This window comes from Camelina sativa, chromosome 5 (assembly GCF_030686135.1).
Source record: "Camelina sativa cultivar CO46 ecotype springtype chromosome 5, ASM3068613v1".
NCBI lineage: Eukaryota > Viridiplantae > Streptophyta > Magnoliopsida > Brassicales > Brassicaceae > Camelina > Camelina sativa.
In genome coordinates, this window is record NC_141884.1 from 23794488 (window position 1) to 23819715 (window position 25228).

At 35.5% G+C, this 25228-nt stretch overlaps 3 protein-coding genes and 3 pseudogenes across 9 annotated transcripts; 5 read left to right on the forward strand and 1 right to left on the reverse strand.

Annotated features, from left to right (window-relative positions):
- LOC104787480 (cationic amino acid transporter 2, vacuolar) lies at window positions 1-4219 on the forward strand. Its single transcript, XM_010513077.2, has 14 exons — window positions 1-505; window positions 658-859; window positions 958-1042; window positions 1493-1633; window positions 1729-1847; window positions 1926-2022; window positions 2138-2310; window positions 2413-2479; window positions 2589-2747; window positions 2843-3095; window positions 3183-3288; window positions 3408-3520; window positions 3618-3693; window positions 3946-4219. Exons 1-14 carry the CDS (start codon window positions 343-345, stop codon window positions 4100-4102), a joined length of 1911 nt encoding a protein of 636 aa, XP_010511379.1. The 5' UTR covers window positions 1-342; the 3' UTR covers window positions 4103-4219.
- A 71-nt stretch (window positions 4220-4290) lies between these two features.
- LOC104787479 (zinc finger CCCH domain-containing protein 59 pseudogene) lies at window positions 4291-6011 on the reverse strand (annotated as a pseudogene). Its single transcript, XR_015557448.1, has one exon. The product of XR_015557448.1 is annotated as a zinc finger CCCH domain-containing protein 59 pseudogene (transcript).
- A 2404-nt stretch (window positions 6012-8415) lies between these two features.
- Window positions 8416-12714, forward strand: LOC104787477 (uncharacterized). 5 transcript variants are annotated; one of them, XM_010513073.3, is made up of 9 exons: window positions 8422-8545; window positions 8677-8690; window positions 8816-9542; window positions 9665-9742; window positions 10395-10629; window positions 11224-11299; window positions 11622-11721; window positions 11823-12215; window positions 12331-12714. In XM_010513073.3, exons 3-9 carry the CDS (start codon window positions 8865-8867, stop codon window positions 12544-12546), a joined length of 1776 nt encoding a protein of 591 aa, XP_010511375.1. In that variant the 5' UTR covers window positions 8422-8545; window positions 8677-8690; window positions 8816-8864; the 3' UTR covers window positions 12547-12714. The 5 variants fall into 5 exon arrangements, with proteins under 5 accessions (XP_010511374.1, XP_010511376.1, XP_010511375.1 ...); XM_010513072.2 differs by having other exon boundaries at window positions 8416-8690; XM_010513074.2 differs by having other exon boundaries at window positions 8416-8690; window positions 12340-12714.
- A 286-nt stretch (window positions 12715-13000) lies between these two features.
- On the forward strand, window positions 13001-18039 carry LOC104789512 (26S proteasome non-ATPase regulatory subunit 1 homolog A-like; annotated as a pseudogene). The gene is made up of 13 exons (XR_015598086.1): window positions 13001-13152; window positions 13566-13617; window positions 13738-13843; window positions 14111-14219; window positions 14294-14462; window positions 14700-15133; window positions 15265-15395; window positions 15499-15740; window positions 15843-16064; window positions 16132-16390; window positions 16512-16744; window positions 16911-17436; window positions 17583-18039. The product of XR_015598086.1 is annotated as a 26S proteasome non-ATPase regulatory subunit 1 homolog A-like (transcript).
- On the forward strand, window positions 17898-19797 carry LOC104787478 (transcriptional corepressor LEUNIG_HOMOLOG-like). The gene is made up of 7 exons (XM_010513075.3): window positions 17898-17946; window positions 18068-18174; window positions 18336-18485; window positions 18559-18717; window positions 18793-18918; window positions 19060-19262; window positions 19403-19797. Exons 1-4 carry the CDS (start codon window positions 17898-17900, stop codon window positions 18667-18669), a joined length of 417 nt encoding a protein of 138 aa, XP_010511377.1. The 3' UTR covers window positions 18670-18717; window positions 18793-18918; window positions 19060-19262; window positions 19403-19797.
- A 1271-nt stretch (window positions 19798-21068) lies between these two features.
- LOC104787476 (large ribosomal subunit protein uL3y-like) lies at window positions 21069-22173 on the forward strand (annotated as a pseudogene).
- Window positions 22174-25228: the final 3055 nt, after the last annotated feature.

Consider the following 25228-nt stretch of genomic DNA (forward strand, 5'->3'; position numbering starts at 1 on the left):
ATACGCAAACCAACAACTTCTCCTTTCTTCCTTTATCAATCAATCAAAATCACTTTTCCTCTCTCAACAAAAAGAAAAAAAAAAAAAAAAAAAAACAGAAGACGAAGAAGAAGAAGAAGAAGAAAAAACCAAAAAAACAAAAAAACAAAAAAAAAATCTCTGCCCGCTTCTTCGTTTCTCGTTGGTGTTGTCATCGCCACCAACAACAAAAAAAAAAAGAATCTTTTTTAAAAAAATAATCTCAGGGAACAACGAGCGGGCAGATTTTTGAATTTCATTTTCTTCTTCGTCTGTATAAGATTAGATTATCATTTTGGGGGGGAGGGTTTTGAATTTTGATTGATGGGTTTTTTGGTGGATACGCAAAAGGAAGGAGGTGGGCATTCATGGGGTTACGTTAGGAGTTTGGTGAGAAGGAAACAAGTCGACTCTGCCAATGGTCAACAATCTCAGGGTCCTCATCAACTCGCTAAAGCCCTCACTGTTCCTCACCTTGTTGCTATTGGTAACCCCTCATTTTCTCATTTCTAGGGTTTGTGTTTCTGGGTTTTCTTATCAACACTCAAAAGTTTTGATTTTTTTGTTTGTTGTCTGCTCAATTGATAAAGTTTCGTTTTTTTTCTTCTTTTAATTGTGAAATCCGTATAATTTATATAGGTGTTGGAGCAACAATAGGAGCTGGAGTTTATATACTTGTAGGAACAGTAGCGAGAGAGTATTCAGGACCATCTCTAGCTTTGTCTTTTCTTATTGCTGGGATTGCTGCTGGTCTTTCTGCCTTTTGTTATGCTGAACTCTCTAGTCGTTGTCCTTCAGCTGGGAGTGCCTATCACTATTCCTACATTTGTGTTGGTGAAGGGTAATTAATGATTACTACTCTACTTAATTCTAGCAAACATTTTGAGGCTTTTTTTTTGTTGTCTTATATATGTTATTCTTATGTTGTCGTTTATCAAGTGCTGCGTGGATAATCGGTTGGGCGTTAATTCTGGAATACACGATTGGTGGGGCAGCTATTGCCCGCGGCATATCTCCAAATCTGGTCAGTCACTTATTGTCTTGTACTCTTTCAATCCCATTTTACAACATGTAATCTACTTGAATTCCTTTGTTTTGTGTGTCATTGCTGATAGTGATAGCATAAGTATAGTTTGCACTGGTAGTTTGGTTTGTGGTGTATTCTTTAAATTGTCTGTTTCTTGTCATGAAGCCCTTTCTTGATGAGCTATTTTATTAAAATCCTTTTTTTGTGTGTGTGTGGATATCTGTCTGGTTTGATGTGTTGTATTAGTTAAGGGACATTAGTCACATTACATAACTTGAATATCGTGTGGGGACTATCAATGTTTCCTCTCTCATGGATTCTTCCTATATAGCTGGAGTTATGATATAAAAACAAAAACATAAGGAAGATTTCTATCTCTTTTTCACATTTATGTTCTCTTAGCATCAATAATGTATGTCGCTAAAGGTATTAAACATATTTTTGCAGGCACTGATTTTTGGTGGTGAAGATGGTTTGCCTGCAATTTTAGCGCGTCACCAGATACCAGGCCTTGATGTTGTTGTTGATCCATGCGCTGCTGTACTTGTGTTCATTGTTACTGGCCTTTTGTGTATGGGAATAAAAGAGGTGCAAGCTTTATATGATTTTGATACCGACATCATAATATACATTTCAACTCGGTCCGAATTGTATTCTCATATTTGTATATATGTTCTATGCAGAGCACATTTGCTCAAGGAATTGTAACTGCAATCAATGTGTGTGTCTTGTTATTTGTCATAGTAGCTGGCAGTTATCTGGGCTTCAAGACAGGTTGGGCTGGTTATGAACTTCCGACAGGGTAAGATGAGCATTCATAATGACTTGAGCCATCAGAGTTTAAGATACGTTAAAAATTATAAATCATTTGTCTTTTTAGGTTCTTTCCATTCGGAGTGGATGGAATGTTTGCTGGTTCTGCTACAGTCTTTTTTGCATTTATTGGGTTTGATTCGGTTGCAAGTACTGCAGAGGAGGTAAATTGTGGAGCCATGCTCTTCTTGCAAGTTTATGTTCTTTAGAGGCTTGTTATAACTTTGCTTTTAAGCACCCTTTCAAGCACTTACAAGGTACTGAAAATGCTATATGCAGGTGAAAAATCCCCAACGGGATTTACCAATTGGTATTGGTCTTGCTCTCTTGCTCTGCTGTTCTCTCTACATGATGGTCTCCATTGTAATTGTTGGTTTAATTCCTTACTATGCCATGGATCCTGACACTCCGATATCCTCTGCATTCGCTAGTCATGACATGCAATGGGCTGTGTAAGCATATGATCATTTAAGATCCAGTCTGTTTCATCCTCTTAGACATGCTCTTAGACATGCTTATGAGATTGATCGTTTCTATCTGGGAATTTGATGTAGATACTTAATAACTTTAGGAGCTGTCATGGCTCTCTGCTCAGGTTTAATGGGTGCCCTTCTACCTCAGGTAAATTTTCTCAACGCATCAACGACAGTCAATGTTAGATGTCAGAAAAATCTAGGTGTTTTTCATTGGTGTGTGCTTGTTACGTAATATGACTATTTTCATTTTCCAGCCACGAATTCTGATGGCAATGGCTAGGGATGGTCTGCTGCCTTCTATTTTTTCAGACGTTAATAGACACACACAGGTTCCGGTTAAAGCAACCGTGGCAACTGGGTTGTGTGCTGCAACCTTATCGTTCTTTATGGATGTGTCGCAGCTTGCAGGGATGGTAAGACAGTTTGTTTTCCTTTTTAATACCTGGTTTACGGAACATTTTTGCCATATGGCCTGTTATTAAGTATTTGAGGGCTTCTGATGGTGCAGGTGAGTGTTGGGACGCTTCTGGCATTTACAATGGTGGCGGTATCAGTGTTGATACTCAGATATGTTCCTCCAGATGAGCTACCTATTCCGTCATCTCTTCAAGAGAGGATTGATTCTGTTTCCTTCGTATGTGGTGAAACAAAGTCATCCGGTCATGCAGGCACTTCCAATAGCAGCCAACAACCTCTAATTGTCAAAAGTGATGCGTCGGTCGATTTCCCGGTTATCAAGAATCAAGAAGCTCTAGGGTGTTGTAAGTTACATCAAGAAGCTCAGCTATTTTTTAATGGAGAACATACATATTTTAGCAAAAACGTCACATTAGTCAATGATATTGCAGGGGTCAGCGAAGAAAACAGAAGGATGGTCGCTGGATGGAGCATTATGTTCACCTGTATTGGGGCCTTCCTTTTAAGTTATGCGGCATCAAGCGTGACCTTCCCAGGGTTAGTTAGATCATCATTGTCTATTTTAACTTTTAAGCATTGTCTTTCTCCTCAAAACTTTTATTATCATATCATCTTAGCTCTTTCTTTTTCTGATATTCCATATGGTTGGTTAATAGGCTTCTTAGATATTCGTTGTGTGGTATTGGTGGAAGTCTCCTCCTTGCTGGTTTGATTGCTCTGAGTTCTATAGATCAGGATGATGCCAGGCACACTTTTGGACATTCTGGAGGTAATGCTATATAATTGATTTGGTAAACAATCTGTACTGCACAATAAATATGTCTTGTGTTTAGTTAAAAACTGTTTTGAAATTCCTTTTTGGATAGGTTACATGTGCCCATTTATTCCCCTCCTGCCGATCATATGCATTCTCATCAACATGTACCTTTTGGTTAAACTTGGGTTAGTATCTCTTCACTCACTTGTGCCTTCATTTACCATTTACTTTTGATTGTGTCTACAGCTACATAAACTATCAAGCATGGGACTCGTAACCATACAATTTTTGTTGAGTTTTGAATAGTTTTAGCATGAACAAATTTGTTGGTGTAGATAGTAGAAGAGAGCAAAAGTTTATGTGAATCTGTGTCCTTTGGTGATGGTGTTTTTTTTGTCAATTGTTTCCTCTAATCTATTGAGCTGCTAACATGACAGATCTGCGACATGGGCTCGTGTATCGGTGTGGCTGCTGATTGGAGTGATTGTGTATGTTCTCTATGGCCGAAAACACAGCTCGCTCGCCAATGCAGTTTACGTAACAACAGCTCATGCGGAGGAGATATATCGCGAACATGAAGGTTCTTTGGCATAGTTTGAGAAAGCATATCTTTGGGTTAACATATGTAACATATAAGCAGCTGTGTAATATCTTTTTATATGGATGAAACAAGAATGCCATAATTTTATTTGTGAGCTAAAGTTCCGTCCATGGACTCTTTGTAAATAATATATATATATATATATATATATATATATATATATATATATCAGCATCATGAATTCATAATCGGAAAACACTATACCCAAGTTTCAATTCATGCACTCTTTCTTACAAATGATTTGACAAACAGTACTTAATCTTTGAGTCATATATTACAAAATAGATCATAAATTCATATGTCGAAAATGACTAAACTTTGGTGCCAGCAGCTAAGCTCCATACGCGCAAGTTCCCAGTCTTGTCACCACTAAATAGCAATCCTCCAGGACCAATCGTGAGTGTGCTGATGGTATGCGTAGAGAACATCTTTCCTCTTTCTTCAAAAGATGGTAGGTCGTAAATGCCAACAGTTCCATTTTGGTAAGAGCAGAATATGATGGGTTTGGCCTCTGCATCGTGCACCCCACAAAGAGCATGAAAACTCTGTTCTTGTCTGCGTGTATGAGTAACTTCCAAGGTTCCATCCTCAGAAAAAGCCCAAAATTTTATGGTCCCATCCAAGGAAGACGAGATCAGACACTTGTCCCAGCATAAGAGTGACGTGACAGTGTTGGTATGTTGCTTCAGTGTCGTTACACATTGGAGGGTGTTGAGACCCCACACCTTTATTGTTTTATCGACAGAACCAGAGTATAGTAGTTGACCTCCAACAACAAAACAAGTGACTTCACCACTATGATGTCCCTCGAGAGATGTGAGGTACTTGAAAGGATCAGACACATCAGAGTCAGTATTAGCTTTCCAGACTGATATAGTGCCAGAACTTGTTCCAGCAAAAAGCATGCCATTAGCAACAGTCATTGCATGAACCTGACCTGCAACCACCCCGTCAAGATGCAAATCTTTACTGGTTTGAACATTAAAAGCCTTTACAGCGTTACGCAAGCCGAGGAAAACCCATGAGCCTTCACTGATTAGGGAACCTGCCGCAGCCTCAGCCTGGAGGTTGATGGTATGTACACACTGACCAGTATGGCAGTCCCAAATCCGCAATGTATCATCGCTACTGACTGAAAAGAGTTTATCTGAACCCTGAGGGAGGGCGATCCCCTTTATATCTTTCTTGTGTCCTTCAAGCGAGGCTACCATGGCCAATCCAGGGAAACGACAAGACCAAGAGTGTAAGAACTGGCACTGCTCTCCCCTCCTGCAGTTTCCAGCTATCCAAAACTTACAACATACACTCTTTTTGGTGTCTGAAGTAGCAATTTTTCTCGGCTGGTTCGACGACACAGAAACAGAACATCCTCTGCCTAAAACTGGTGGTCTTGTTGTAAGATTTGAATTTCTTGGTCCATACACAGCGTTTTTTCTCGGCTGGTTCGACGACACAGAACATCCTCTGCCTAAAACTGGTGGTTTTGTTTTTGTTGACCCATTATCGGCTTGATCATTCTTACTTGGCCTGTTTCCCTCCTCTGGCACTTTGTACTCTTTTGACGTCCAAACCAGATTCCTTGACAACTTATTTGGACCTTGCTTCTTCATTGTATTGTCATAAGGGGCATAATAATGTCTTCTCGAAACTATATCTGCTGCGAAAGCTTGCGGCTGTCTCTTGACTCCTCCAAAATTCCTTGACTGTGAGTATCTCCTAGGCGCCTCGTAATCCATACTGAGAGATGATCGATACGGCTTAGAATAGACAAAGAGAGATTAAAACCCAGAAGATTACAACGATAATCGAAATCGACAACGGCTTACGAAGATACAAGTTTTAAACCTAAAGATTTACTGTTTAATCTCGCTGATCAAATCTCGCTTCTAGATTAGAGAAGGAGAGATTAAAACCTAGAAGGAAATAAAATAAAGTAAAAAACGAAATAGAAAAAGGAAATTAATTGGTGACCCTCTCAAACCGACATCTTCAATTTTAGAAAAACACGTAATGATTTATTATTATACACCGTATTTGGTTTTACTGATTTTAAAATAAACTAATTAAACCGGTTTATTTAATAATTTGGTTTTGGTTTAGGTGTTTTTTTTGGCATAACCCTAAAAACGACTGCTTACAAGGTTAGTTTTTTTTTTTTTTTTTTAAGAAACAAATCATATAATAAAATGAATATATGAATAATAATACAAATAAATGTTTAATTTATATAAAATCATAGAAATAATATAAATATATATCTAAAATATTAAATATGTGTGTAAATTAAATAATAATACAAATAAGTATTCATACCAATTTTTCATAAATATTAAATTTTTAAAAATATACTCAAATTAGTGTCTAACATTATTTAAGTATATACAAAGTTATTTACATATATAGCAAAAAAAAAGTATATACAAAATACCTTAATATGTGTAAAAATCTTACATATATTGTATTATATTTTTTTACCTTGTAAAACCTTATAAAATACCTTGTAAAAACTTTTTAAAACTTTTTAAAACCATTTAAAACTTTATAAAATTTTACCAATATATAAGATATTATAAAACTTTAATAATATTTATAAAATTTGTTAATTATTTTTTATTTTGTATTGATGTGAAGATAATATACATTTCATAATTATATAAATATAAAATTTTACAATTTTAAAGATTTTTTTTTTAAAGCAGTCGCTCGAGACAGGCAAATGAACAATAAATAAAATTGTTGGTCGTTGATCGCTGTCGCTGGTTGTTGTCGCTATTTCAGCTACACGCAAACGAACAGAGCCATGATCGATAAACGATCGCTTATCAAGTAACAACCAACGTTGAGCATATCTAGAGAGATTAGATAATTAAGAAAAAGAGACAAATAAAATCTAGAACCTTTTTCCCGTATAACGAAGGCTTAAAAATTGTCTTTATAAAACACCCAAACCGACGTTAAAAAAGGAAACTATAAATAAGAAAATATATGGAAATCGGATTCTATATAATAGCCCTGAACCTTGTTGTGCTTTACCCTATTCTCAAAGATTGTTATTATTTTCTCTCTTTCAAGAAACCAAAACTTTTTTTTTCTTAGTAAAAAATAAGTAAAAAAAGAAATTAATTGGTGCACTCTCTCAAAACTTTTAATTTTCTTTAATAAGTAAAAAAAGGAAATACTAAGAAAAAAGAAATTTATCGGTGACTTTTTTTAATAAGTAAAAAAAAGGTAATACTTAGAAAAAATAATTTAATTGGTGCGCTCTCCAAACCTTCAATTTTCTTTAATAAGTAAAAAAAGGAAATACTTGGAAAAGATAAATTAATTGGTGCGCTCTCTGAAAACCTTTAATTTTTTTTAATAAGTAAAAGAGGAATTACTTAGAAAAAAGAAATTAACTGGTGCGCTCTCTGAATACCTTCAATTTTCTTTAACAAGTAAAAAAAAAATTAATGTGCGTGCAGACGTTTTGGCGCATACAACTCTATAACATGTTTTGCATGTAAATTGTTTCCCACCCAATTGGCTCATATGAGCTAATCTTTTGTTGTAGAAAAAAAAACTTTGAAAAAGGGAATCAATTGGTTTGGTCTCTGAAAACCTTCAATTTTCTTTAATAAGTAACAACTAGACCAACATTGATAAAACGATCATCCAAATCTGAATCGAGAAAGCTTAGAGAATAGGGAAAGAGAGATTAAAACCTAGAAATTTTTGTTTAGATGATGATCCGTAAAACAAAGGCTTAACACTGCTTTTATAATAAAACACCCAAACCGCAACGACAATAAGTAAACAAAGAAATACTTCAAAAAAAAAAATTAATTGGTGCCCTCTTTCAAAACCTGCAATTTTCTTTAATAAATAAAAAAGAAGATTAATTGGTGACAACTGACATCTTCAATTTCAAAAAACACGTAATGATTTACTCTCTTTGTATTAGAATAGATGATATTTATCTTATATCACAAATATTGATTTTCTATAATTTTTATTAATTAATACTATAAAATTATAGATTTAAAGATTCGGGAATTTCAAATTTTGATAAACTACTATTGGTTAATAGTTATGTTATTATAAATAAAAATATATTTATAACTACATATTAATTTTTTTTAATCTATGTGAAAATCTTTAAAAATCATCCTTTTTAATACAGAGGGAGTATTAAATTTGGTTTTATGGATTTTAAAATAAACTAATTAAACCGGTTTATTAAATAAATGCTTAGTTCGGTTTTGGTTTAGGTGTTTTTGGCCCATTGTAAGCCCACTAGTTAAACGACGACGTAACAATGAAATTTGCAGATCTTAAAGTAAAACTAGGAAGGGCTCCGTCTCGATCGCTCGGGTCTAAAACTAATAAGCGACGTTCGAAGAATTTGGTGAGCCAGTAGAAACTAGCGCCGGTCTGGTTAAAACAGTTCGTTTTTGGTAAAATCTCAATTTCCCTCCAAACTTTTCATTCTAAAACTTTTTGAGTCTTCCCTCTTTTATCTTCTTTCTCTCGACTCGACGACGGATCTGATCTTTTCAATATCTCTGGTTTGACGACGTTGATTTAGGGTTTCCTTTTCCGGTAAAATTTCTCCCTGCTTTTGTTTCTGAATTCAATTTAATTTTATAATTTTTGTAATATGATTTGGTTTGGGTGAGTTGATTGATTCAGATTTTAAGATGTTTTAGTCATTTTGGTGTTTGTAGGAGTCTGTTATAGCTTGTTGAGGTTTATAGTATTGTGTTGTTGAAGAGGATGAAGCGTAAAAGAGGACATAAGAAAGGGAAGAAGTCTAAGAAATCCAAGTCTGTTACTGAGCAAGGTGACTTGATTGAGTCTAACGAAAACGCGGAGACTCAAACTTCAGAGCAGAGTTCTGAAGGTCCTGCTGAGTGTGAGAACAGTGAACATGATGAATCTACTAGAATGGAGGTTGATGCTCCTTCGTCTACCGGGAGTGGTAATTCACCTGTTGCTGCTAGTGTAGATCCAGCGGCGAAGCCAGTTGCGCGTGTTAAGGTTAAACTCAAGACTTCGAAAGCGCCAGAACCTGATGAGACATTGCGTGATGTTGGTAATGATAAGAGTATTTCTCAAGCGGTGTCTGTAAAACCTGATGAGAAAAAGGAGGAATTGGTTCCGGGTTTGCCTGAGAGAAGGCCTGTGTTTCTGAATGTTTACAGGAAAACTAAAGGGATAAAGATTAAGACTTCAAAGGCGCTTGATGGATCTAGCTCAGTTACTGAGAAGCCTGCGGATGCTGTTAAGGTTCAGGATGCAGTAGTGCTTGAAAAGGAGACGAAAACGCCTGATGAGAAGCCTCAAGCCAGTAAGAATGAGCCAGAAAAAACACCGATTTCTTTGCAGAAAGAGGAGAAGAAGACTGATCTAAATTCACGATACAACAAACAAGAAGTGGAAGATTCTCTTACAGTATGCTCAGATTTATCTACTTAATTTTTTGCTCTTTTTTTTTTTAAGATAGCAACAGTTCGAGTTGAATATCATGTCTAATGCGCCTTCTCTGTGTTACTGTCGGTGTCATATTACTCTAGGTGATCAAGAAGATTATGAAGATGGATGCTGCTGATCCTTTCAATGCTCCCGTCAACCCAGAAGCTCTTGGAATTCCTGTAAGTGCAGAAATAGTTACATCTTTGTTGGATAAGTTCACACCTTTTTTAGGGAGTCCTGTTACATCGTAATTGTCCCTTGTGACTTTTGAGCTATACATTTGTTATAGTAGGTAGACCGTAGAACTCCTTGACATGGTTTTTGTTGAACTTCCTAGGTATATAGTTCCATATAGTTTCGCAGTCTAATTACTTTTCTCGTGAACAAACGAAATCATTTTGGTCTCAGTTGACAAATGCTCTAGTACATGAACTAGTTCTATTATTTAGCTTACCACAGGGTTCTCATATTTTTCTTTTAGTATGTGGACAAAGAGAGTCTACTTCTTTATTTGCGTGTAACTGGACCAGATTGGATGTATCTATTAGGCTTAGATACAAATTGTCTCTTTCCGTGGGAATAGACTTGGCATTTTGGTTACTGTAAAATTTTAAGAGCTCTTATGAGTTATAATTTATATTCTTACTATCCAAAGATGAATAATGAAAAATTTTACCATGTTGTGTGACTTCCTTGCCCCTGTCATGAAACTTCAATATGGGATGTTTTGTCCTACATTTTTCCTCTCTCTTCTATGCTGTTTGCTTCTAAAGGGGGTTTATGAATTGATGTCTGACACTTGTAAATTTTTTTTTCTGGTTATGTAATTAGGACTACTTTGATATCATCAAGACACCTATGGATTTTGGAACAATATGCAACAATTTTGAGAAAGGCAATAAATATATGAATTCTGAGGATGTTTACAAGGATGTCCAATACATTTGGAATAACTGTTCCAAGTATAATAAGAAAGGTGATTATATTGTGGATCTGATGAAGCGAGTGAAGAAAAATTTCATGAAATACTGGACTGCAGCAGGGTTGTATACTGAGCAATCAGCAGGTATTACTAAAATTTATCTTCTCCATGTATAAACTCTTGTGGTGAAGCATTGTTTAATTGGTAGCTACAGCTCTCTCCATAGAAAGTTACGTTTCTGGTTCCCTTGGCATATATATTAGACAGTGTGAACATATTCAGAAACACTATATGCGTCTGACAATGGTCATTGTTGATTCTATTGAATGAAATATCATTGTTGAAATGCTTGTAGCCACATTCTAGTAATAAGCGGATAAAATCTTGCAGTGGCATAAACATCTGATATATCCATCCCGAGCTTTTAGAAAAATGAGTTAATCTTGAATGCAGTGGCATAAACATCTGGCTACAATTACCGCCTTACGTCTAGTTTGCATTGTTTTGTCAGTTTTAATTCTTTGATAGGTTTCCAGTTTTAAAGATGTAATAACCTATATGTAGGAAGTACATGTGGCCATTAAAAAGAAAAGAATTCCATGTGAAACAAAAGTATCAAGAGAAATGTCAATACTGTATGTGGAAAGTGTTCACAGTACAGTACACTACTTGAGTGTGTCTATCAGCTATGCATTTAGGTACTTATAATTTAGCTTATTTGGTTTATTTGTTTATCAGGAGAAAATACAGACGATGGTGGGAAGACATCCACCAAAGGCAGTCAATCAAAGCAGAAAAGCCATAAACGCCATGGGTATGTCGCTGAAAATTTTCTTCCTCTGATATGTAGGGCCTCATATTCATATTTAATGTGTTTCATAAATCTTCTAGGTTATAAGCAAGAGGTTATCTTTTACAAAGCTATTGGAACAATATCTGCTGCCCCATAGACAACCTTAGTCATGGTTATAAAGGCAGATATTTTGTAGCTTAATTTAGGTTTCTTTTCGCCACAATGTATTCTGTAGCCTAGTCCATACATCTTGCATTTGTTTTTTAATTGGTAGCATACTTTGGCCTCCAAAACTTGGGATGAAAATCAGTTTTTCATACATAGTCATCATTTTCGTTTGCAGAAGGCACCACAAGAGTGATTGCATGTGTGCAGTATGTGTTTTGAAGCGACGTAAAAGAGAACGTGAACGAGATACTCAAGGACATTCTGGAATACAAGAGGTTAGTAATCTGTTTTGCTTACATGACGCACACATATATCTGTAGGCGTGAAATGTGTAAACTTTTGTGACAATTATTAATTTAATATCTCTTTCTTGAAGGAATCTTCACCTGTGGGAAGTCCATCTGTGGGTAATTCATCAATAAACATGGGTGATGAGCAGGACATGGATACTGATGTCGACAACAAAACTGAACAAGAAAAAACAGAAATCGTGGAACTAGATAGTCCGGTGTCAGAGAAACAAAGAGTGACTGAAAGTAAACAAGAGGTGGAGGAGGAGGAGGAGGAGAACGTAGAAGTGGAGAGTGAAAATAAAACCGAAGCTAATGTAGAGGATAAGACTCAATCGATTGATAGATCAATGGAAGAGACTGGTGATGAACCAGTGACTAGTACTGCAGAGAAATTGGTTGCTTTAGCTTCTGTTGTAGGTCCAAAATCGTCTCAGAATGAAGAGGAAGAGAAGGAAAAACAACTCCAAGAGCAAAAGGCATTTTTTTCCCCTTCTCTTTTGTTATATGTATCAGAGAAAGATAGTTTGAAGCTTTATGATGTTTTGAATAAAAGCACAAATTGAGGTAACTTGGTTATTTCGTAAATTGCAGAAACGGCAGGAGTTGGAGCGAAAAGAATGGAGGATGAAGATGCAAGAGAAGTTCGAAGTCAGAAACCCGCAGCTTCTAAGTCTCTGTGAGACTCTGTTCCCTAATGACAACAACCATACGTCCGTGTGGAACGGACCTCACTCACTGTTTAAACGTCGAGGAGGTCCAAATCGTAGTAGTGCTTTACACAAAGCAGTGGAGGCACTGATGAAGTAGTGAGGATTCAAAATGTAACATAAGTGTTTAGCTATCGTTTTCCGATTTGCCTGTTATAGATATGTTTTAACATTCAACACCAATCACCATAAGCATCTCTGTCATTGTAAACAGAACATAAAACTGTTATGAATTCTAAGATAAATCAATTCCTAGTATTGACTACCATGAGATGCTCAAACAACCAAATACGTATGGGAAAGAAAGCTTCAATTTTGTAATGTCCAAGGACACCGACTAGACTACTCTTAATTTAGGGTCCGTCTTGTAACAATTTTGTAGTTTCCCTCTCTCTCTCTGGAGTCTTCTTCTTCTTTCAACTTCTGAAACTGAAACAAGTATTTTTTTTTTTTTTTTTCATTCAAATTCGTTAGATAGAGACGAGATTCGTCGGAGATAGGTTCCGATTAGGGTTTTGAAATTTCCGATTTCGATTAGGGTTCTTCGTCAGAAAATGGAGACGGCGATGATTAGTTCGGCGAGTAGTTTACTCGCAATGCTCAACGAAATCCATCCTTCACTGAAACTTCAAGCGCTCTCACTCTCACATCTCAATAGATTCGTTCATCAGTTTTGGCCTGAGATCTCCGCTAATCTCCCGATCTTGTATTTTCTACTCCTTCTTTGAGGCTTTCTTGTTCCGCCTGCTGCGAATTCCCGGAAAAAAAATGTTATTGGATGATTTTGGAATTTTTTGAGTGCTTTGTTTCTTGATTTAGGGTTTTGATAAGAATGGAGAGCGATTAGGTTAGGAATTACTATATAGTCAGAGAGTTTCTTGTGTAGATTTTTGAGTGAACATTGTAATCTGAGTTTAAGGTGAGGTTTGTTTTATGTCACACAGAGTTCTTCCCTGAATATGGTAATTATGCTTATTGCTTATGACTGTAATTTTTTAATACTATGAGTTTGAGGTCTTAATTACATTGATGACTCATAGTCTTATTTGTTGTTGTTGCAGAGAGTGCTTATATGAAGATAAAAAGTTCGATCAGCATCTAAGACAGCTTGCTGCATTGACGTTATGAGATTTCAGGGCTTGCTGCATACGCTAATCTCCCGATCTCTAAGGTATAGTTTAACTTACATGATTAGTTGAGCTTAGTAGAAATTTCAGGGCTTGACGTTCTTTTAATCGAGTTATGAGATTTTTTTTTTTTAATTCATGATGATTGTTAAATCTTGTCTCAGGTTTTCTTTTACTTGGGTCAGCTTAACGATTCATTGGCCTATGCCCTTGGAGCTGGATCTTTGTTTGATGTTCCGGATGAATCCGATTATTTTCATACGCTTCTAGGTAAGGCTTGTGAAGCCTGTTGCCATGTCCTTTTTTTCTCCTAAATCTGTGACAGTAGAATTTAGCTATGACTGTAGTATATATATAGGTCAAGACCATACCAAACTGATTCACTGCAATAATAAGCAAAGAACTAAGACCTGTATTCTTTTAACCAATATAAGATTGTGCTCCAAGAAATAATTATGCAGAGACATGTTGACTTGACTGTTAATAAATGTTTGATGTTGAATGTTTACTGATCAGATGCTTATGGTTTCTTTTCAGCCAAAGCAGTAGATGAGTATGCTAGTCTCAGATCCAAGGCAGTCGAGTTAAATGAGACGGTGGACATTGATCACAGATTGGAGGCTATTGTTGAAAAAATGTTGGAAAAGTATGGAATGCTTGATTTTTTAATCTTCTGTCTTCTTAGTTTTTCAGTTCTTACATGGTTTATCTGTTTGACAGATGTATTAGTGATGAAAAGTATCAACAAGCCATGGGTATTGCTATAGAATGCCGGAGATTGGATAAGTTGGAAGAAGCTATAACAAAGAGCAAAGATTTTCAGAGAAGTTTATCTTACTGCATCAATGTTTCTCACTCTTATATCAACCGCAGAGACTATAGACATAAGGTGAGTCTGGTGGTTACTTTTTATTTTATTTCAATATGGAATATGTTTATGATACTATTGAGTGATTAGAATCCATCTTATTTTATCTTCCCTAGCAAATATTATGGTCATGTAGTCCCCATATTGTATCTTGCATCCTTTATGTCTTTATCTGTAACTCAAAATCCTGTTCTAGTTTTCGTATTATATTCTCAAAAATATTTTCTAGGTGATCTTATAGAACCTTGATTGTTGCAGGTTTTTCGATTACTTGTTAATGTCTACCGGAAGCTGGCTCCTTCTGATTATTTGAGTATTTGTCAATGCCTTATATTCTTGGATGAACCACATGATGTTGCAAGCATATTGGAGAAGCTTCTTCGTTCAGAGGACAAGGATGAAGCTTTACTGGCATTGCAAATCGCTTTTGATCTTGTAAAGCACGAGAACCATGGATTTCTCATGAGTGTTAGAGACAGCCTTCCAATGCCCAAGATCCTTCCTGTAGTAGCAGTTCAAGCTTCTGAAACCTCTACCGCTCAGAGGGAGAACACTGCAGGGAATCTCCAGATGACGGATGAAACAGATCCCGCAGATGCTGTGTACGCTGAGAGGTTAACAAAGATTAAGGGAATTTTATCTGGAGAGACATCAACACAGCTGACCTCCCAGTTTCTTTATAAACATGACAAGTGAGGCAGTGAATTTCCATTTTAGATTTTTATATCTAAAATGGATATTCTTTAGATATAGGGTATTCTTTTTCCTAAGTCATTCTTCCAGATAGTAACATGCTTCAGCGATGGCCATTTTTTTTCTGTAGATCATTCCTGTTTGTCATGGAGACAAATGAACAGTGTTGAATCGTGGTGTCAATCGAATGGTGCTGCAATATATGGTAATGCGATAATGCATGCTGGAAGAGCAGAGGACACATTTTACAAGGAGAATTTGGTAAAAATATTACTATCCCTATCACTTTTTACTTGTTTCAACATACATGGCGCAGCAAAGTATATAACCTTCTTATTATTTCCATTCATTTTTGGATTGGTAGGTTTGGCTAAGTAGGGCCACCAATTGGGCTAAGTTTAGTGCTATAGCGGGATTAGGTGTTATTCATAGAGGTCATCTACAACAAAGTAGGTCAGTGATGGCTCCATATTTGCCTCAAGGAGTGGTGGTGGGAGTCCTTACTCTGAAGGTGGTGCTTTATATGCCCTTGGCATTATTCATGCCAACCATGGCGAGGGAATCAGGCAATATCTTCGTGATAGCCTACGAAGTACTAGTGTTGAGGTAACCTTATCTTTCTTCAAGATAGTCTTTTTGTTATATCACCAGAGAATATAGTATTTCTCGTAGAGCATTAATTTTTTATCAGGAAATATATTGATGCAGGTTATTCAACATGGAGCTTGTTTAGGTCTTGGTTTGGCATCCTTTGGGACAGCCGATGAATACATATATGAAGATATAAAAAAAAGTGCTATACACTGACAGTGCAGTTGCTGGTGAAGCTGCCGGCATCAGCATGGGTCTATTATTTGTTGGAACTACAACAAATAAGGCAAGTGAGATGCTCGCTTATGCTCACAAGACCCAGCATGAGAAGATAATAAGGTAATTTCAAGTCTGGGGATATTTCTGGTAAGTTCTTCAAAATGTTTCATTAATCATGTTTTTGTAGGGGACTGGCTCTAGGAACAGCTCTCACAGTATATGGTAGAGAAGAGGGAGCAGATACTTTGATTGAGCAGATGACTAGAGATCGTGATCCTATCATTCGTTGTGGTGGAATGTACGCACTGGCAATGGCTTACAGAGGAACTGCAAACAACAAAGCCATGCGTCAACTTCTGCACTTTGCTGTCTCTGATGTCTGTGACGATGTCAAAAGGACTGCTGTTCTCGCACTTGGATTCATCTTATACTCTGATCCAGAGCAGGTCACTCCATATTTCCTTTGTCTCAATAACATGTTGACTCTATATTCTGTTTCTCTAGTCCCTTCAGGGCTCTTGTTCTCAGATTCACTCATAATGGGTTTGCTGAATATTTCAACTGTAGACTCCCCGTATTGTATCCCTGCTTTCCCAGTCGTACAATCCGCATGTCCGCTATGGCGCAGCTCTTGCCGTAGGCATATCTTGTGCAGGAACTGGCCTGAGTGAAGCGATATCCTTGCTGGAACCACTTACATCAGATGTGGTTGACTTTGTTCGTCAAGGTGCTATAGTTGCCATGGCCATGGTGATGGTCCAAGTTAGTGAAGCAAGCGATTCTCGCGTTGGAGAATTTAGGTTAGTGAGCTCTGATCTATTCAATAACATGCAGATAAAATTCTACTTCTGAAAATTTCTCAGTCTTATATCTCTGGTACAACAAAGTTTGACTATGTTCTGTAACTTTTGTATTTTTTTGAAAGGGATATCTCTGGTAGACTAAACTTTGACCTCTTTTTTGCAGGCACCAACTTGACAAGATTTTACCCGAAGAGATTCCAGATGAAATGAGCACTATTACGGGAGCATTTTTGGCTTCAGGTATTCTTGAAGCTGGTGGAGGGAATGTGACAATACGACTTCTCTCTAAGACAAAACATGACAAAGTCACTGCGGTTGTTGGCCTTGCAATCTTCAGCCAGTTTTGGTATTGGTACCCGCTAATTTATTTCATATGCTTGGCGTTCTCACCAACCGCGTTCATCGGTTTGAACTACGATCTCAAATTCCCAAAGTTTGACTTCATGTCGCTCGCAAAACCATCTTTGTTTGAGTATCCAAAACGAACTGCAGTTGTTACCTCCAACACCGCCGCAAAATTACCAACTGCCCTGCTTTCAACCGCGGTGAAGGCTATTAAATCTAGGGATATAAACAAGACTGAAGCAGAGCAGAAGATTATCGCTGAAAAAGCAGCTGCAAAGTCTTTCAATGAAAGTGGAGCTGGAAAAGGCAAGTCATCAATTGAGAAGGTAACAGACACTATGCAGGTATAAGCAATCAAACTATTAACATCATCTAAACGCCAATGCAAGATCACCAATCTGCATCTGCTCAGTCTTATGTTATGAATAGTATCTGTCTTGAGTCTTGATCATAAGTAGACTCTTACGATAGATTATCCATGTACTGGCAGGCTGATAGCGCAGCAACGGTGGAGAAGAAGGCTGAGTCAGAAGCAATGTTTGAGATTCTGTGCAACCCGACGCGGGTGGTCCCTGCACAAGAGAAATACATAAAGTTTATGGAGAGCAGCAGATACGAACCGGTGAAGCTAGCTCCATCAGGGTTCGTCCTTCTAAAGGACTTGCATCCGCCGTATCCCAAGGTTCTCTTTATGACCACCGACACACCTACTTCAACGGCTGTCAAGCAAGGATCCACGCCAGTCTGAATACACATCATGGTTTTGTTTTGATTAGTGGGTAATTGTTGGTTTTTTTTGGTTAACATGGAACAGTTTGGAGATGTGGAATTTACTACAGTTCAAGATGGTGAAGGTAAAATACTTGACACTATAGAATAGAACACTGCTGAGCATGTTGCCTAAACCTCAAAAAGTATTATTGGCTACATAAAGTAGAGTACATCTAGTAATCACAGTCCTTTTTGTTGTCTAAGACTTCGATCTCAGAGAGGTTTGTTCCGTACCAAAACTTGGTAAGGTCACTTCCTGTCATTTCTCATCGGATGGGAAATTCTTGGCGAGCGCTGGACATGATAGGGAGGTACATCATCTGTTGTTAATCTTTGAAAAAGGAACATAGATTTTTCTTTCTTCTGTTGATAAACTCGCAATGACATAACGACTAAAGATCATCTGGGTAACTATAAGATCTTGTTTGTTAAAGAGCAGATAAAGTGGATGCTTATTTCTTATTGTTGCTAGGTGTTCATCTGGAACATGGAAACAGGTCACGCTGAGACCACTCCTGACGTACATGCGGATATTATCACTGATGTTCGCTTCAGATCCAATTCAACTCTACTTGCAACAGCATCAATCGACCAAACTATAAAATTCTGGGATGCTTTTAAGGTAAAATATTTATGTCTTGTATTTTCATTGCATTCGGTTTTCTTTCGAGACTAACTGCAATGAATCTGTGCAGCATGGTTATAATTACTGCCTACGAATGGCTGCTCATAGAGCTCCTGTGATGTCCCTTGACTTTCACCCTAAGAAAACCGAGTTGCTTTGCTCTTGTGATAGCAGCGGTTGAATTCGCTACTGGAACACCGATACATATTCTTCTCTTGATACTTTTAAGGCAAGCTTCACAACTTTCTCTTACCATTCTCCACCATTGAACTCTGTTTTCCAATCTTTTATACTTTCCAAGCAGGGGGAAAAAGGGTCTATTACGCAGGTCCGGTTCGAGCCACAAGATGAAAAATATCTTGCTACAGCTGTAGAAGAATTCGTGTCAATTGTGGATGTTACTACACAAAAATTGCTTTCGCAGTTAGAGGTATAAGATTTGTTGCTTGAAGTCTTTTTCAGTATAAGAAAGAGATTCACAGTATAATCTCTTACTAATCCTAATGTGTTTTTATAATTTGATGACACGAGCGTTCTTCTATCTATTAACTGTCTCGTGGATTTTTGATAGAGACATGACACCAATGTACTATCTATTTCCTGGGACACAACTGGGAAGTATTTAGCATCTGTCACCGTAGACTCTGTACACGTGTCGACATAAGGCACAAAAGATAAAATCTCCGAGTTAAGTTGCGATGATGGAAACAAGTTCTTCTCTTGTGTTTTTCACCCTATCTCATTCCCGAACTCTTGATCATCGGTGGCTACAAGGTAAATTTTATTTCTCTATGTTTACATGATTCATCAAGTATTATATATATCTGATCGAATCATATGTGAACTCTTTGTTTCTGACCCAAAGCTCAAAATGTAGTTTTTATCACAAGGCATCTAACCAAATCTAATGACAGTCTTTGAAGGTATGGGACTGGGTTACTGGCAAAATCATGTATATACCGGCGGCTCACGAAGACCTCATCACAGCTCTCGGGGACTCGCCTTCAAGGGGAATAGTTGCGTCTGGTAGCTACGACGACTCCATAAAAATTTGGAAGTAAACAAACAGAATCAATCTTATAAGATCGATATTTGATCATACAAGCAGTAAACAGTGTACAGTAGAGTACGAACAGTCGAACATATATACTGTGAGGTGTGAGACTATTGTATATAGAATCCGTAAATGGTGTGCATTTTTTTCTCATTGTTTAAATTTTCCACAGACACGCAAAAAATTTAGAGAGTAGGGGAAGGCGGGAAGCTAGCCCCACAATTACTCCCATCAAGTAAATTTTGTCATCTCTCATCGGTTTGTTATACCTATATTTTTTAATTGGTACGGAAACCTAGGTTGCATGTCGTTTTAAATTTAACACTGCCACTTTTGAATTTTAACTGGTGACTTCACTCACTTTGAAACTTGTTTGGGAAAACTTGGTCGTTATATTTCTGAGAAGCCTGTCACGTTTAAATATTTAGGTTTAGTTTTCTTATGAGGGTATTCAATTCGGATTCCGATTTGCTTTCAGGTAATTTGAAATTTTGGTTTATGAATAGTGGTATCTAAACAAAAACCGAAATTTACTATGGACAACTTGTTACATGTTCCTCCGGTTCGAATTTGGAATTATGTTAAATAGAATCTTTAGTTTTATTTTCTTTTCTCGGTTAGGTTAGGTTAGAAAATGTAATCTCAGCCGTCAATACAGTATAAATATATCTCCTTGACTCTCAAATCGATTCACGACCTACATTTCTCTCTTCTCTAACGTCTAAGTTAAGGTACACAAAGCTGTTTTTTTTTTTTTTTCTCTTCTGCTTCTTTGGTTTGTCTCTGATCTGTACTAATTTCATGTGACTGGCACATCTGTATTGTCTGGGATTTTGGTTGTAATTGGAAGTGATAGCCCTCGGATACTACATAATAAAAATCAAGGCTGGAATCTCAAAGCAGCTCTGTTACTGGAAACCTTTTATTTGGTTTCTGGTTTTGAAACACTCTTATATATTGAGCTTGAGATTTGGCATTGTAATGATATGCCATAGGCCTTTGATCGAGGGAACACTTATCGTATATCAGAATTCAAGAAAGTGTCTTGTGTGTCAAGTCTCATAGTTACTCTGCAAGTATTTTGTTTGTTTCATCTTCAAAATTGGTTGCCTTTTTTGTCTGTTGATTCATACAGGATTTTTCAGTGTTTGTTACATACATATAAAGTATGACTCACAGAAAGTTTGAGCATCCAAGACATGGTTCATTGGGTTTCCTTCCAAGGAAAAGGGCTAACAGACAACGTGGCAAAGGTAGTTAGATCTTAAGAGTTTGCCATATGGCTTGTGTAATCTCATCTGACAAGCCTAGTTCGTTCTTCCAGTGAAGGTCTTCCCTAAGGATGATCCTACTAAGCCTTGCAGATTCACTTCCTTTTTGGGATATAAAGCTGGGATGACTCAGATTGTGAGAGAAATTGAAATGCCAGGAGCAAGTATGCTAGCTATCTCACTCTCTTTCTCTTTTTGATTCAATATGAATACAAGTGTTTTGTGCTGATCTTTGTAAACTGACACTACCAGTACCAGGGTTCCACAAGAAGGAAACGTGTGAAGCTGTCACTGTGATTGAGACACCTCCAATGGTTGTGGTTGGTGTGGTTGGGTACGTGAAGACACTCCGTGGTTTTCGCACTCTAGACACTGTGTGGGCTCAGCATTTGAGTGAAGATGTAAAGAGGAGGTTCTACAAGAACTGGGCCAAGTCTAAGAAGAAGGCTTTCACTAAGTACTCAATGAAACCTGAAACCGAAGAAGGTAAAAAAGACATTCAAAGTCAGTTGGAGAGGATGAAGAAGTATTTCACTGTCATAAGAGTTCTTGCTCACAATCAGGTATTCCATCATTCTCTAATTGTAGGGGCTAACTTGTTTTATCTTTGTTCCTAATTTATTTGTTTGGATGTTCATTAGATAAGGAAGAAGAAAGGGCTGAAGCAGCACAAGGCTCATCTGAGTGAGATTCAAATCAATGGTGGAGATGTAGCTAAGAATGTTGACTACGCCTACAGTTTCATGGAGAAGCAAGTCCATGTAGATGATGTCTTCTCAAAAGATGAGATGATTGATATAATTGGTGGTACCAAAGGAAAAGGTTATGAAGGTGTTGTTACAAGGTGGGGTATGAACCGACTTCCAAGGAAGACTCATTGTGGTCTTCGCAAGATGGCTTGTATAGGTGCTTGGCATCCAGCTAGAGCCGGGCCAAACGGATACCACCACCGTACTGAGATAAACAAGAAAGTTTGCCGAATTGGGAAGGTTGACCAAGAGACTCATTTAGCAATGACTGAGCTTGACAGAACCGAGAAAAAGATCACACCAGTGGGAGGATACCCGCATTATGGTATAGTGAATGAAGACTATTTGATGATCAAGGGATGTTGCATGGGGCCAAAGAAGCGGGTGGTGACTCTAAGACAGACATTGGTGAATCAGACGTCAAGGGGTTGCTTTGAAGGATATCAAGCTCAAGTTCATGGATACGTCTCCCAAATTTTCGTACCGTCGTTTCCAAGCTACTCAGGAGAAGGCCAAGTTCTATGGCATAATCAAAGCTTAGATTATTTTATAAATTCATTCCTATATATTAGAACAATGTTTTCGTTTCTGAGTATTATTATTGATTTCCATATATGGTTTCTGTTTTCTTGTTGACCATTTTGGTTATAACGTCTTGGTAAAAGCTTAAGCACAATTTCACGTCCATGGCGAACTCATGAAACCATATTTAGCCAAGTTTTCTAATAACGGGAGACAAAATTATGAAATGCACAACACTTATTTTGAAACAGTAGTAATTATACAAGCGACTCAGACTAATAATTTGATTGATGTTATATAACATGGAAGGTTTAATTATAAGGAAGGTTTATGAATAAATCCATAGCAAGATGTTCAGTCTAAAGATTAGTTATATAGTTCGATTTGAATACACATTGAACGTACAGAAGCGTAATAAAATAACTAAAAAATCTAAGCGGTAACATATACATTAACCACTGAATATTACTAAAAACCCAATAAATAGGAAAATTCAAACTGAAATAATTATGAAACATAATTACCTATTTACCATATGTAATGAAGCATGCACACATTTATCAAATCGGAGCTCAATAATATTGTCATCATAATAGCAAAAGTTATTCATCGTTATTGCTACCTAAGTTACGTAACTAACACTAGCTCCCTCTGTTCACTTTAAGTAATGATTTAGAAAAAAAAATTGTTTTATTATAAGTAATGTTTTCAATTTTCAATGAAAATATTCCATATATAATGTTTTCTAACCAATCATATTTTACAGTATATTTTGCTATTGGTTGAATTTATCTAATTAAATTATAAGTTTTCTTCATTAGTACTGTATAAAAATCTTAAAACATTACTTAAAATGAAATAGAGGGAGTATTAAAAAAGTTACTAAATTAAAGTCCAATAACCAATTTAGGCGGTGCTTTTGTCTTCTCAACAATTTTAATTAAGATTTCGTTAGTTAAATCTTATTGTCTTCTCAATAATAATAATAATATATACTAATAAAAGTAGGAGTTATAAGTTTCTTAAACTGTCCACATCCTCTATATATTAATAGAGAAGCACTCTCTTGAAAAAGCTGATGTGTCGCCGCCAGAGAGCTCGAGACACATTTAGCAAAAAAACCTTTAAATTTTCTACTTAATTACATTAACATGCCACTATATTTTAAAAAAACAATTAACTGAATAATAATTAGATATGTCATCAATTCTCACACAAATTTAAATATCATATATTAAAACTAATTAAATAATTACATACTATTTTATGTCAAAATTTCACTAAATTTACTTACAAATATACAAGTCAAAGTTATACTCCCTCCGTTTCAAAATATAAGATGTTTTAAGCAAAGCACACAGATTAAGAAGTCTTTACTTTTAACAAGTTCAACCAATCAGAAACAATACTGCATAATATAAAATACTAAACTAATCTAAAAGTTGCATTGAAATTTGAAAGCATCCTATATTATGAAACAACAAACTTCTCCAAAACATCCTATATTTTGAAACGGAGGGAGTATTATTTTTAAGAAATCAATATAAAATATTAATTTCTTAAAATCAATAGAAAATATTTATTTCTTAAATTGAATATAAAAGATTAATTTTTTAAAATCAATATAAGTAAAATATTCTAAAAAGGCTATAAAAACATATAAAGTTAATAAAAATAAAGAACATATAATTTATTAAAAATCATATAAAAAATGTTATTTTTTATGTTAGTATTATTACCATAATAATTTAAAATTTTATTTTTATGTTAGTATTATTACCATAATAATTTAAATAACAAGCTTTCAATAGTTTTTATAATAGATTATAAAAAGAAATATATTACCCCTGAATTATCTCCAATTCATTAAAGGAAACTTAATTCCCAATAAATATAGATTTATATATATTTATAAATAAATATAAAAATAACAATAAAATTAGGGGATATCATGATGTGTGATTATTTATAAATATCTAAGTATGTAAACTAATTAATCTCAACATTTAGTGTGATTATTCATTAAAAATAGAAATATTGATAACCAAATAGGAATATACGTTTCAATCGTACATTAATCTAAGTCCTATTAAAAATGAATGAGACAATAACCCTTATCATTATAAATAAACTTAGTACCCAAAAAATCCATAATATATTTAAAATCAGTGATTGTTAGATTATGAAAATTTGTTATAGTTACTCGATTAACCATAAATATAAAAATTTGATTTTTAAAGCATACAAAAATATATATTTCCATAAATTGTAACATTTTATAAATATTTCTTTACCACGTTCACATAATTCACGGGTGAAATGTTTTCTTACACGAATACGTTGATTTTGAAATTTCGTTAATTTTTTTATAATGGTTTTTTTTGGTATAGAAAATATTAACAAACCGACTAACTCAAAATATTTAAATAGCCTAATCACAAATATTAAATCAATAAATTAGGTTATCCTCAGAAAATTTAGTTTAGAATCTGATTGTTACTAACATATAATAAAATTAATTAATTAAACTACCGAGTAATTTAGTATATGTTGTTATGGTTACATAAGAAACATGCAAAATACTCTTTTCCTCTGGTTTGGGCGACCAATCTGGGAGTTCTCTTTTAATTTATTAATGTTTGGTTAAAAAAAAAACATGCAAAATTGTTATGATTACAAAATAAAACATAAAAATATGAATTTGATTTTTAAACCAAACAAAAGACATGTTGCAATAAATAGTAACATTTTATCAATTTTTTATCTTCCACATTTAAAGATTTTACGGGTGAAATATATTTTTTACACGAAAAACGCAGTTTTGAATAAATAAATAAAAAACTTTAGTTACATATTATGTTTGACACAAACAAATATTGGTTATAAAATAATAATTTTACTTATAATAATTTTCTTTAAATCAATTTATCCCGCACATAGTGCGGGTTGTTACCTAGTAGGATTTTAAACAATCAATATGAGCTAGCCATCTCACTAATTAACATTTTTGCTTAAAGTGTCCACATAATATTCAAAACAACCAATAGAGATTACACATCTCACTTATTAACATTTTTGAAAATATAATAATTTTCTATATTATTAAGTATTTTTTAGAAAATGGACAAATTTAAATCTATAAAA